The 13,161-nt window shown below is 29.3% G+C and overlaps 2 protein-coding genes across 2 annotated transcripts; both read right to left on the minus strand.

Moving 5' to 3' along the window:
- Window positions 1–386: 386 nt before the first annotated feature.
- LOC129906815 (gustatory receptor 23a-like) lies at window positions 387–6,005 on the minus strand. Its single transcript, XM_055982744.1, has 4 exons — window positions 5,873–6,005; window positions 953–1,021; window positions 709–798; window positions 387–642 (listed from the first exon to the last, which is right to left on the minus strand). Exons 1-4 carry the CDS (start codon window positions 5,984–5,986, stop codon window positions 532–534), a joined length of 384 nt encoding a protein of 127 aa, XP_055838719.1. The 5' UTR covers window positions 5,987–6,005; the 3' UTR covers window positions 387–531.
- A 93-nt stretch (window positions 6,006–6,098) lies between these two features.
- On the minus strand, window positions 6,099–8,504 carry LOC129910676 (uncharacterized). Its single transcript, XM_055988147.1, has 3 exons — window positions 8,092–8,504; window positions 7,324–8,032; window positions 6,099–6,105 (listed from the first exon to the last, which is right to left on the minus strand). The coding sequence occupies exons 1-3, from the start codon at window positions 8,327–8,329 to the stop codon at window positions 6,099–6,101; spliced, it is 954 nt and encodes a 317-aa protein (XP_055844122.1). The 5' UTR covers window positions 8,330–8,504.
- Window positions 8,505–13,161: the final 4,657 nt, after the last annotated feature.

Here is a 13,161-nt window from a genome sequence, read left to right on the forward strand (position 1 = left end):
GTTTGCATTTTCAAAGTTCATATTATAAATAAAAAAAAAAAGAAATAGGTATCATAAGAAGCATAATTTAGTTTGTGAAAAAAAATCACTTTTCAAAATATCAGCTTTTCTTGACAAACTTAATTACGAATTTTCAAAAAAAGATATGTACATACCTACAATGTCCAAGTCAGTGAAAGTGAATTTTTGAATTAATGGCTAAACTTATACAAATAAATGTAACCAACTTTCCTTTCTATTTAATTCTAAACAAAAATCGTTCACTTACTTGATTTGCTTTGTTTTATGTCCAATTATTATTTTGAACCAGATTCATTTAAGAATACACTCTTGTAAAACCTTTAAATCATCGAATAAAAATAAAATATTTTCTTTTATTTACACATTCACATTTCATGTTTAAAGTCCATAATAACCGTTAATTAAATAAATTTTGATTGAATTTCTTGAAAGCTATCTCTTATTTTATATTTTAAAGCTTTCTCATTGGCATTTCAAAGACACAAACCGCTAACTATTTACAACTTCTGGTTAAGTTGAATCTGTTTTGTAATTCACTTGGTTGTGATTGGAACTTGCTTCCAAATTCGCCAAATGAAATTGAATTATTATAATTAAATACGTTGTAACTGCTGCTACAATCTGAAAATTAAAAAAAAAAAATAGTAAAAACTCATTACAGATATTTGAATAAATATTTTTACTGACCGATGTAAATAATTTGAAATTCATTTCGAAGAATCCAGCTGCAGTGAATGGCTTTTTTCTATGCATTACTTCCATTGAAAACACTTGCACCTAAAAATATACAATGATTTATGCCTGTTTGGGAAACTGTTAACGATCTTTTGAATTTTGATTTGTGCCAAATTAAACTTTCTGATTTAATAATGATTAAGCCAAATAGTTAATAGTCAAATTGTATTTTCTGTTAATGAAATGCAAGAGTTACCATCTGAAGAAACAATTCATAGTTATCCCTTGGTTTAAGTTTATGCAGAACTATCCCCGTGTCGGCCATCTGAAAAAATAAATGGGATTTTATAACGCGAAATACTCATGATTTACTTTACTTTTACAAAAAATTATAATTGTGGTCATTTGATAATAATGTGTTTGATTAAAAATGAATCGTTTATTTCAGAAACAGCATAAGTCCACTTTTTCCAAAAATTTTTTTTTTGGAAATTTCTCATTTATGTTATTCATCTTCTGAAAAAAAATTAAGTATGTCAGACCCCCCAAAATACGAAAACTAAAAGAAAAGGGTTCAAAATATATGGAAAATTTTCACCCGGTGACAACATTTTTGACTGTTAAATACATGACTTTTTACCAGTTTTAAATTATTTTGGCAGCAATCTTGACACGCACCCCCTTTTGTTATATATCTATAAAAAGGTAAAGAATAATTCTATCTATATCTATTAAATTCATTAAAATTGTACTCAGGATTCAAAAGTTATAGCCAGATTTCTGGTGGTGGCAGCATTTTTAACTCTTGAATAATATGACATTTTACCAGTTTTAAATTTTTTTGGAAAACATCATGACACGCAAGCCTTTAAGTTATACATCTATAAAAAAGTAAAGATTTTTCTCTATCTACTGCTATTTAATTTATTAAAATCGAAAGTAGGGTTCAAAAACTATAGCTAAATAAAAACAAAAGTTTAACCACAAAAATTTCGTTTATTTCAGAAACGACATAAGTCCACCGACTTTAAAGGCTTAAAAACCCGCAAAGACCTAAAAAAAAGTTTATATTTTAAAGGTTTCTAAATGCATCTTAGGCTAGATTATAACTCGGCATACTCTAAATTTGAAGTGTTGTGGAATTTTAAGTAAAAAATAATTTTTTGTTGCTCCTGAAAAGTTTATGCTCATGGACTTATGTCGTTTCTGAAATAAACGATTCAAATGATATAAAATGATACAAATTGTTTGAAAAAAAAAAATGTTTTCATAAATGAAGCGTTTCTACAAAATTTTATTAAAAAACACCTTCTGAAATTTCGAAAGACCTTACTTTAAATTTGTTATTTCGTCGGCTTAGAGTGTTAACCTGCTTACTCCATTAAAGTTAATTTTACATTAGAAAGAAAAAACTTCTCAAAATAGTTCTTGTCAATTTAAAAGAAAAATCCAAAATACCTTAGTTTCGAATCTTTTTAGCATTTTTGTGAGTTAGCAGTTTTTCTTCTGTTTCTAATGCGAAAATTATTGGATTTAGCCGTTTTTTTTTTAAACAATGCTTTTAATTGCTTACCAATAGATTTAGTGATTTTTTTGTAAATACAGGGTTATTCAGCAGGAATGTGTCAAAAAAAATATTCGTAGTTTAGGGGGGGGGGGGGAGGAGGAGAGTATTTCCTCGAGGAGAGTATTTCCTCGCCCTATAGACAGGACGGGAAATTTTCAAAAAAAAATTGACTAATTTGAAAAATAAATTATTACAAATCAGCGGTTACACCTAGTATAACGTGGTGTACCTTTTTGTAAATCCATAAACCTCGTCTATTTCTTATTTAAAGCTGTTTTATAATAAAAAATTACAAAAAAAATTAGTGGACAAAATAGTTAATTCCATAAGACTGAAACTGACAGAAAAATCATTTTGTTATAATCTTAATAATTTGTTTCCTTCTATTCCTGTCGTTTTTAAAAGCATACAATGAATTGATATACAGTTAATATGATGTTGAATAAACAATTAGATCAAAAAACCACAAAAAATCACGTATACGCCATAGTGAACACGAATTTTTATTCCACTATTTTGAAGCAAAAAAATCAATTAAAAAAATCTTAACAAAAGAAAGAAAAAAAAAGAAGATTAAATTTCCTTCAAAATGTTGTACTCACTAAATTTTTTCATTGAAGGAAATTTAATCTTCTTTTTTTCTTTGGAACAATATTTATGTCTATCTCAACCCAAAAAAAATGTACAACTAAAAAAGCAAAAACACTCAAAAAATCAATTTTTTTGATATTTTTTTTATGATTGTTTCGACTATTTTGGTATGGAAATTTTTTTTTTTCAATTTAAAAAAAAACATTATTCCAATAGGAAATTTAATTCTCTACAAAACGTTTTATGAGCAATATATCAAAATTTTGCTTAGTTTACGAGGTATATTGAAAAAACCAAAAAGGGGGCTTTTGCACCCCTATCTTCAGTTTCCACCCTCTCATTTAATAGCACTCCGCGGTTTTATCTTCTCTTATAACCCATTGAACGATTCCTGCAATAAAAACCCGTGAACGTCTTAGTTCCTTTCTAAACTACATAATCAATAGCCTATAATAAGACAAAAATGAAAAGAATTATTTCCCAAAAATATAATAATATTTGATTCATACTTAAAAAATGAGCTATTTTAAAACATGTGCAAACGAAAATAATTTCATTTTGCAACCTTTGCCTTGAGATAAAATTTTCATAAGTTAATTCATTTCATAATATACGGATTCTACCTACTAGGATGTGAGTGAATTTATTGGAAACATTAAACTGTTTATCTATTAAATTAACCACGTGAATCAAATAATGATGAAATTAGTTTGGCTTATCAATAAAATTTGATTAAAAAGATATATTTGTGGAAATTCGAGCTGATTAAATGAGTTGATTAAAAAAAAAAATGATGGTAAATGAACTGTGAAACTAATATAAATGTGGCTTCTGTTTCGATTAACAAATAAGTTTTTGTCGAAGAGTTTATTAGGGACATTTTTTTGTTTACTGTTCTATATTTAAAACTTTCACAAATATAGCCATAACCAATAAAAGTTAAAAACTATTCTTTGGTTCTATGTTTTTTTTTTTCATCCAATATTCTGAGTTACAACCATCAAATTAATTGAGTAAACAGCCAATAAACAGTCTCAATTTCAATTTCTGTTGAAAAATATTGACCAATCCAAAGATTTGTGTCTTATTTTGATTACGTAGACGAGAGCTTCGTTACACATTTTTTGGTTGGATAGAAATGGGTATCAAAATCAATAATTAAATACGCTGCTTTTAACGAGACATTTTATAATATTTTGAAAAGATAATTATTAATATTCCAAATATTTTTTAGTGTGGGACTCTTAACCACTCTTAACCACTAAAACCACCTCTTAATCAGGACCAATCTTGAAAGATCGACATCAGATTTTTCTTTCTTAACTTTGTAAAATCACTTTGGGGGAAGTTTAAAATTCCAAATATTAACAAAAATATTAATGTAGGTATGCAATTTCAAAAATGAAAAAAAGCTACCCTATAAATTAACTGAAGAGATATTATTCCCTGTAAATTGGTTGCTGTTACGAGCATTTAACTTCTTTTTCTTTAAACTTTTACATTCAGCAAACAAAACACCCCCAAATAAAATTTTAGTTCCAAATTTCCCTTCTTAATAAAATGCACGACTGGGTCGCACGTACTTGCTCTTAAATACAAATTACTAAAATTTCTAAGACTTTTATAAAAAAAAAATTTTTTAATGTATATGAAAATATAAAAAGGAAATTGAGCTCCAAAAAAAGGATGCAGTTTATTTTCTATTATAAAGATGCATTTTTAGAAAAAAAAAATTTCAAAATCGTTAGAGCCGTTTTTAAAAAACTTATTTTTTCAAAATCTTTTTATCGACAGAAAAGTTTAAAAATAAATTTGGTATGCCATTTTGTGGTAATTAGTATTTAACATCTAAAACTAAAATTTCCAAAAAATTCACTATCCCGCACTCGCAAAATTGATTTTTCAAAAAACAAATTTCAAAGTTTTTTAAAAACCCAAAAATTATTTTTTTTTAAATTTTATTTTTGATTTTTATTTGGGCAACATAAATGTTTTTGTATAAAAAATTCTTTTGAATTTAACGAATAATTTGGGAGATAGTCAGAAATTAAAAAAAAAACCATTCTATTTGAAATTTTGAAAAACTATAGAGCCGTTTTTTAAAAAATTAATTTTTTATGTATAAAAATTTTCTAACATTAAAAAAAAAAAATGGTATGCCATTTTGAAGAAATAATTAATTTACACTTAAAAACAAAATTTCGAAATATTTCAAAAACCCGTTTTCAAAAAATTGATTTTTCATAAAAAAATTTTGAAATATTTTTTAAAAATCCAAAAATGTGTGTTTTGAAAATTTTCTAACATTTTAATATTACGGTTAATTAAACGCTTTTGTATACAAATTTTCTTTGAAATCGGGTTGGTCTTGTAAAAGATATTTTGAAACCAAAAAAAAGGTTCTATGGCAGGTACCGTTAGTAACAACAAACAAAAAGTTGGCTCTCGACACGAAACCAATACTTGCCCTATAGAGCAAGTAAAAAAAACATTCAAGGTACCAATTTTCCCATTTAATTCAAGGTACCAATTTTCCCATTTAAAAAAACACCCTTTAACCAAAATTTTTTCATAAACTACTTAGAATTTTTTTTTTCTGTGGTAAATGAAACATTTTTACCAATTTTGATTGAGATATCATTTGTGTCACAGCTCTTTGGTAGGTAGTTTTGGTACAATTCGTTTTTTTCTTTGGAAAAAAATACACAATTTTGTAGACCAAGTAGTATAAAAAATAAACAAAATCTACGCCAAGCGAAAGAGAGAAAACTACTCATAGGAATTTTCCTAACCAACCCATAATTTCCAGAAGATTCATGCTTCTGCCATGAAGTGGGAAAACCAACTTTTGTTAAAAAATCAAATTTTAGATCACAATCATGAGACAAAAAGAGTCACACCTTTTGAATTGAAAATTAATTAATCCGCCGCTGAGTGACTTTTAATTAAATTAATGACAAAGCACAGCCATATTCTAAATACAGTTTATACATTTTCCCCATCATTGTTAAAACTTACCGCATTTGATGTCTGTGTACAAGCAACAACATTCACTCCAATCACCATTATTTGAACAATAATCCATGCTATGGTCAAGAAAATCTCATGCAACTGCATCGCCAGCGAATGCATAACCAAGGCAAATAGGTTATAGCTCCAATGCCGTCTTTACCATAAGGGCACACGGGGCCCGTGCCCAGGGCCCCCATTCTCAGGGGGCCCCGAAGGAACGAATATTATATTCTCAAAACCTTTTTGTCGGTCAGACCATCTACCAAAAAATTTTAGTTTTTATATGGCAACCAAACAATCAAATACATTTTTTTCTACACCTATACGGAAAATATATGTTTTCAAAAAGAAAACAAAATATGTGGCGTTGTATGCGGAAAAAAATTTAAATCCAAACCACCAAACCCAAATTCAATTTTCAAAAAAAAAAAATAAGACAATAATATTTTCAAACAAGAAAATACCTTTTTTTTCCACTGTAGGTAAGATTATTTATTATTTATTAATAAAAACAACGAATTCTCTTCCATTATCTTTTTCCTTAAATAATAATTTCGTTTGAAGTTTGCAAAACTGTCAAATTTGTAGTGCGTGTTAAAATCAGTGTAAAAATATGAGTAGATTCGTATTAAAAGACGAAAAAGAATCAATTCGTCGGCAAAAAACATCAATACTTTTTCCGTTGGAAAACGTTTGAGAAAAAACTATTGCCGGCTCGTCGACGGTACATCAATGTTTTGGTTCAATGGAAAACGCCATGGTACAATGGTTTTAATTTGAATTGCGAATTCTCTCGTATTTAAAGATTGACACATAAAATTCATTAAATAACTTTAAAACATTTTTTTTTTAAGTTTTCTTAGTTTTAATATCAGTATAAACCTTTTTATGTAAAAATTTTTTATTAAAATCGGTTGTGTCGTTTTCATTAAGAAATCGGTTCTATGGCAAGTAGGTACCGTTAATAACGGTCCAAAAAATATTTTTCTTCTTTCAAAAGTGCGGCCTTATTTGCAGCAAAACATATTTTTTTTCGAAGCAAAATCGTTATCCGTTTTTGAGAAAATTGCAATATCTCGAAAACTTTATATTGGAGATATCCGTTGAAAAAGAGACATTAAAATAAAAAGGCAAAAAATAAAAAAAACGGCTCTTGAAAATTACGTAGAAATCGTCTGTACCGAGTTTTTAGCAAATCTATCAATCCGTTTGAGCTCTTTTTTCCAATTCTTCAAACTGAAACTTATAACGGATACAGGGTACAATTATTGGCAGTGGCAACGATTGATGCCTCGATGCACGTATTATTGGCACCCCCTTTACTTTATATGAAACGATATATTGGCACCCCTTTTTAACCATAACCATTGCCTTTAAGCCAACCATTGTACTTATTTTACTTTCCAAAAGGGCCCCAAAATTCTTGTGTGCCCAAGGGCCCCAGGATAGTTAAAGACGGCCCTGTATAGCTCTGGATAGTGATGACAGCAAAGGACGTACATGTTGTCATCAGAAGGTGATAAGCAAATATATCCAAAACCACATCAACACTATCAGCGACATCAGAATAAATTTCAGCCAGAATCCGCATTTGTTCCACCAACTGAGCATCAGTTTGTATTAATAACACTTTTTCATCGGAACACTTTGACATATTCACACTAATCGACTCATTTTGCAGCATTTTCCTTTGACAAAGCTTGTCAATTTGCTTATTAATCATATCGAACTTTCCCTTCAACAGAAACATAATATTGTAAAATTGAAGTTCCTTAAAGGTCAACAAAAGCATGGGTGTGAAACAGATGAACCAATAGCAGGGTGAAGCTAATCGAAACTTGGTGTTTATCATCATACAATTGACCATCGAGAGACAAGTTGGTATCAAAAAGGACACTCCGGTTTGTATGAATAGTCTTCGTCTCATAGCACGATAAGATATTTCAACACCAGTCATTTCTAAAGCGAAATCAATTTGACGAATTTTCATAAAGAAGCTTTTTAATTTTTCCAAATTTGTCCAAGAAGTCACCAATGAAACACATGCCAGCAAAAATAGTGAAAACACTTGGGCCCAATTTGTAATGTACGATATTATTGTATTGGCATCATATAATCCCAGACTCTCCAAATGACTTAGAACATGAACGCCACGGCAAAATCCAACTACAAAATTAAATCTTTTTGAAAAGTTATAGGTCGCTGGAGATTATCAACCAGCTTACCCGTAAATCCAATAAAACAAATTCCGGTTAGGAATATAAAAGTTCGATCCCATTGAAAATTCACATCAGGATAACTGTCGACGGAAACTCCAACCGGACAGAAGCCGGTGTATTTGAATATTTTAAAAAATGGATAAACAACAAACCAAATGTTGTTTTCGCCGAATCGACCGATAAAATGTTCTAGCGGAAGCTTAATCCGTGTTAACAACTCAAAGGACATGATGACACTATCCATATACGAAGACTATAATCCGGTGTATACTTTGGCACTGTTTTGTGAGACATGCGTTGTGGGACATAATCAATCCACTCTGGATTCAACACGATATAGCTTCTCGAATAACAGGTGGGTAAAATATTCAGAATTTCACCAGCAAATTATATTTGGTTGGATAACAGGCGTTATTTTCAAACTCTTTATCCACCAGATACTTGTGTATTGTTGTGTGCAGCAGCCAGTGAGTAGCCTTAATGTAAACAGTTCAAACATTTATGTAGGCGAACACACCCCATCAATTCAATCCGGGAGAGGGACATAATCCCGAAATTTTGAATCCAGAAAATCCAGAATCCCGAAAACCCAGAATCCCAAAAATCCCGAAAATCCAAAATCCCGAAAGTCCAAAATCCCGAAACCCCAAAATCCAGAAAAGCCAAAATCTCGAAAATTGTCTGTTCACTATAATTTAAGTAAAACATAAAATAAAACACCAATTAAATAAAAATTTAAACACACATTAATAACTTAAATATTAAAACTCACAATTGTTTTGATTTTTGTTCAATGAATTTTTCCCCGCTAAACTCAATTACAACACAACACTGCTGAAAACACAATAAGAATTTGAAATCAAGTTCAAAGAGATATTAATGGAATTAAAGAGTTGCCTATATTCTTTTTTTTTTTGTTAATGTTTTTTTAATTAAGATTTTTTTTCCAAAATCGATATCTCGAAAAATTATATAAATTGAAAAACTTGTGCAAATTTTTCTATTTATATAGTTTTTCGAGATCCCATTCGGGATTTTGAGTTTTCAGGACTTTGGGTATTCGGGATTTTGGGTTTTCGGAATTTCGGGATTCTGCGTTTTCGGGATTCTGGATTTTCGGGATTTTGGATTTTCGGTATTTTGGTTTTTCGGTATTTTGGGTTTTCGGGATTTCGGTTTTCTGGATTTTGACCCCAACCCATTCAATCCATTTGCATAAGTTTCTAGAAAACGGTTAAAAATAATGTGTATTTTTCAAATCAGAAAAACTGGTGAAATTCACCCAATCTCCAAAGATAAACACAATATTCGCTATTAAATTTTTCTAATTGAAACAAAGTTTGTTTAAGGCGAATGGTCTCTGTGTTTTTTTTTTTTTTTTTTCTTTCATATGAATACATATTATTACATAGGTATTATGGATAAGCGTAAATATTAATAAAGATCCATATAAGCATTTTGTTGTTATTTTTCTTTGCTTAAATATAGTGAAGTACCTATACATAACTTCTAAAAGCTAAATCTCATTTGCATTGATTGCCATTAAAGCAACCAACCAACTTTTTTGACGGATAATATTGGCTTTATTATAAAATAAAATTATGAATTATGATTTAAGAGCATTCTTTTCTTTAATAAAAAAAATATACACGGCTAAAAATTCGGTCTTAGTTTTTAAATACAAAAAAAAAAAAATAGTTTTAAACTTTGCGATTTTAATACACAGTTTTTAGTTAATTTTTTCAATTCAATTTTTATATTAAAAACCTTATTTTAAATTTAAAAAAATATTCAAATGTATGCAAAAGTATTAAAATATAAGAAATTTGAATTAAAAGCCCATGACCAGCCACCAGTGTAGGAAGTACAGTTTGAAATTTCGACATGGTTGGCTTTAAAAAAATCTTACTTTTTTTGTAGGCATCGTAGAGATATGATTTAAGCGCCATATAAAAGGTGAAATAATAAGCGTTCAGATGATATACAATTTATTGTGAGTTGTCATTTAAAGAAATGGACTTTAAGGTGATTGAAAAAAAAGCAGATTTTCTTGATTTCTTTCATGAAAATTGATTGGGTTCAAAGTATTCTAGTTCTAAATTATATTATATTAAATTTTAATAAATCTTGTTTTGGATTTAGAAATTTAATACATTTAAATATTAAAGAAATTCTGGTGCTACCTTATATGCATGTAACTAATTTTCGTAGAAACAACTCCAACATTTTTAACAGTCTACTCTTGCCAATAGAAACAAAAATTGAACGAATGTGTTTTTGTATTTGTACGTTTAGTCGTATTTTGCTAGTCCTACAAAAAATTAACTTCAGGCTAAATCATCACATATGACAATCTTTAAAATCTAGCTTGAATAAAAATTTTGTACTTTTGACATTTTTTGGTCAAGAAAAGAAGACTAAATGTAAACTTGTTTTCTTAGCCTAGAGTGGTCCAAGAGAAAACCGATGGTGTTGGTATAATTGTTCCTACTTAAATTGGTACCCGAACCGGACCCTTCAATTTTTACTTCGTTCTTTCGCATTCATTCTTTTTTATAACGTCCAAAACGCGCCCGAATCGCGTCCAAAACTCATTCAAAATGCGTTCAAGACGCGTCCAAAACGCGTCGAAAACGCGTCCAAGACGAGTCCAGGACGCGTCCAAATCGCGTCAAAAACACGTCCAAAACGCGTCAATCGCGTTCAAAACGAGTCCAAATAAAAATATCACAACAAAAACATTACTGTTAAAAAAAGAGCCAAGTTCTCCTATGTTGAAATTATGCTGGCACAAAAAGTACTGAGATGTAAAAGTGTACCAAGTTCTAAAGTTTGGGTTCAAATTCGTATCAATAAAATTTTGATTGTTCTCTTGACAATTTTTCTTAATTATCGATTTTTAAAGTTATTTCAAAAATTGCCAAGTAAACAATCAAAATTTTATTGATACGAATTTGAACCCAAACTTTAGAACTTGGTACACTTTTACATCTCAGTACTTTTTGTGCCAGCATAATTTCAACATAGGAGAACTTGGCTCTTTTTTTAACAGTAATGTTTTTGTTGTGATTTCACTTCTTTTTGCAAGGTATGGCTGTAGAATTGAAAATCTCTATATTTGATGAAAATTCAGTGAAAATGGGCGGTTGCCACGCCCCCTGGCTAAAATTCTCTCACTTTAATTTTTTTTCTATGTATCTACTGCTCTACCATTCTACCAAATTTCAAGATTCTACGATAATCAGAAGAGCTGTAAAATAAATTATGTAAATTCAGTGGAAATGGGCGGTTGCCACGCCCCCCTGGCTAAAATTCTCAACACGTGTTTTTGAAACATCTACAAAACCTGGGACCCAATTCCGCAAGAGTGAGTTTTTTTTGACGTGATAACGTCTTATAAATCGATGAACCAAGGCAGCCACCACAAAAAAGTGACGCCATTTTCTCCCGTTCCAATTGGAATTTTTCGCAGTGCGGCAAAAATATCAATTTAAAATTAAAAATAAACTATTGAAGATACAAATATCTTTTATAGCTTATTTGAAAGATAATAACCTAAAGCTAAATAAAAATAAAGGATTTTTAAAAATTTCCTCATTTAATAGGGTAAATAGGGGTAAAATAAAATTTCAAAAAATTGGCTATTTTCTAAACGCGACAATGTAAAGAGTTGAATTTTTTTTTAATCGATAGATAAATTCGTTGCAAGACTGATAATGGTATTGAAAAAAATTTTTAAACATTTCAAAACCAAGTAATAAATGGTTTTCTAAAACTAAAACATGAAGTAGACCTTTGACAAATTAGTGATTATAGGTAGGAGATTTTTTTTTTTGACAATTTGAAAAACGCCATTAAAAAGAAAATAAAAAAAAGGGGGTCTGATACGTATTTTTTTTTAAGTCTCTGCGTTTCGAAATATGAATTTTTGAAAAACACCTACTTATTTTGGGGTATTTTTGGGTAAGTTTTTATTTTTTTTTAATTTTTTTGTAGCCTTCAAAAAATCTCAAAATTATAGAACATGTAGTCTATGACCATGGGCATACATGTAATTGGTATTTTAAAATGATTTTTGACTAAATAACGGGAAAAACAAGTTTTTTTGTCCCAAGTTTTTTGACCGTATTTAAATGTTTTTTATTTTTATCTTTTTTTTCAACAGATAAATTAATGAAATTTATATTCTATTGTAGATAGATAATAAACAGGACTATATCTGTGCAAAATTTCAATCAATTTTGTAGTCACAATTTTGAGATAATGGTAAAATAAAGGTCTATTTTTCAAAACGTTCTTTCTTTTGATCTAGAGCAGATAAAAATTTGATTTAACTTTATTGAGCATTCTGATAATATTACCTTTCATTTGATTTATCACACATAACTGTAAATTCACTACAAGCTACACAATGTTTAATTAAAAAACTTGCGAAATACCTTAAAACACCTGTGGAGATCTGTTGATCATGAACAGCCACCAGTGTGGGAAGTACCGTAATCTCAGTTTGGAATTTCGACATGGTTGGCTTTGAGAAATTCCAAATTTTTTTCTAGGCATCGCACAGAGGAGTATTCGACCCCAAAATCCGGTCATAAGTGAAAAAAATAAAAATCGCATTCGACCCGTTATTTTTTGCTTATCGCATTCCTCAATACCCATGCTAACTAAAACCGGTTTCAAATAATAACAGTTGACCCCCTAATTCCCAAGATCTTAGTCTAAATCTAGTCGATTTTATAAGCTCAAGTCACAAAAGCTTATTTTATTTTCTAATCATTAACACTGATGATTTTTTTATTGTGATTTATGATAATTGTGAAAATTTTTTTATGTGTGTCCAAGGTCAAGGTATATACTTTATGTTAATACAGAAATTTCCATATATTTCATTGAAAATATATTAAAAATCGAGATAACAAGAGTGCATAGAAAAACGTGAAAATTAATGAAATTTTCGGTAGAAAAAAAATTGTTTTTGTTGTAGTCTCGGGTACGATCGAGCAAAAATTTGTCTTATATAATTAACGGTACATCTTTGTCATCTCATGCACATAAAAAAAATTTCCACATATT

This window comes from Episyrphus balteatus, chromosome 1, assembly GCF_945859705.1.
Source record: "Episyrphus balteatus chromosome 1, idEpiBalt1.1, whole genome shotgun sequence".
NCBI classification, from domain to species: Eukaryota; Metazoa; Arthropoda; class Insecta; order Diptera; family Syrphidae; genus Episyrphus; species Episyrphus balteatus.

What these genes read in the sequence shown, in the direction of transcription:
- LOC129906815 (XM_055982744.1), bottom strand. Translation starts at nt 5,986, where the DNA reads ATGCATTCGCTGGCGATGCAGTTGCATGAGATTTTCTTGACCATAGCA. An exon ending in ATGAATTGTTTCTTCAGATG is followed by an intron (nt 799 to 952) that starts GTAACTCTTGCA and finishes GTATATTTTTAG; the next exon opens with GTGCAAGTGTTTTCAATGGA. An exon ending in ATTTCAAATTATTTACATCG is followed by an intron (nt 643 to 708) that starts GTCAGTAAAAAT and finishes TTTAATTTTCAG; the next exon opens with ATTGTAGCAGCAGTTACAAC.
- LOC129910676 (XM_055988147.1), bottom strand. Translation starts at nt 8,329, where the DNA reads ATGGATAGTGTCATCATGTCCTTTGAGTTGTTAACACGGATTAAGCTT. An exon ending in TTGTTTTATTGGATTTACGG is followed by an intron (nt 8,033 to 8,091) that starts GTAAGCTGGTTG and finishes TTAATTTTGTAG; the next exon opens with TTGGATTTTGCCGTGGCGTT.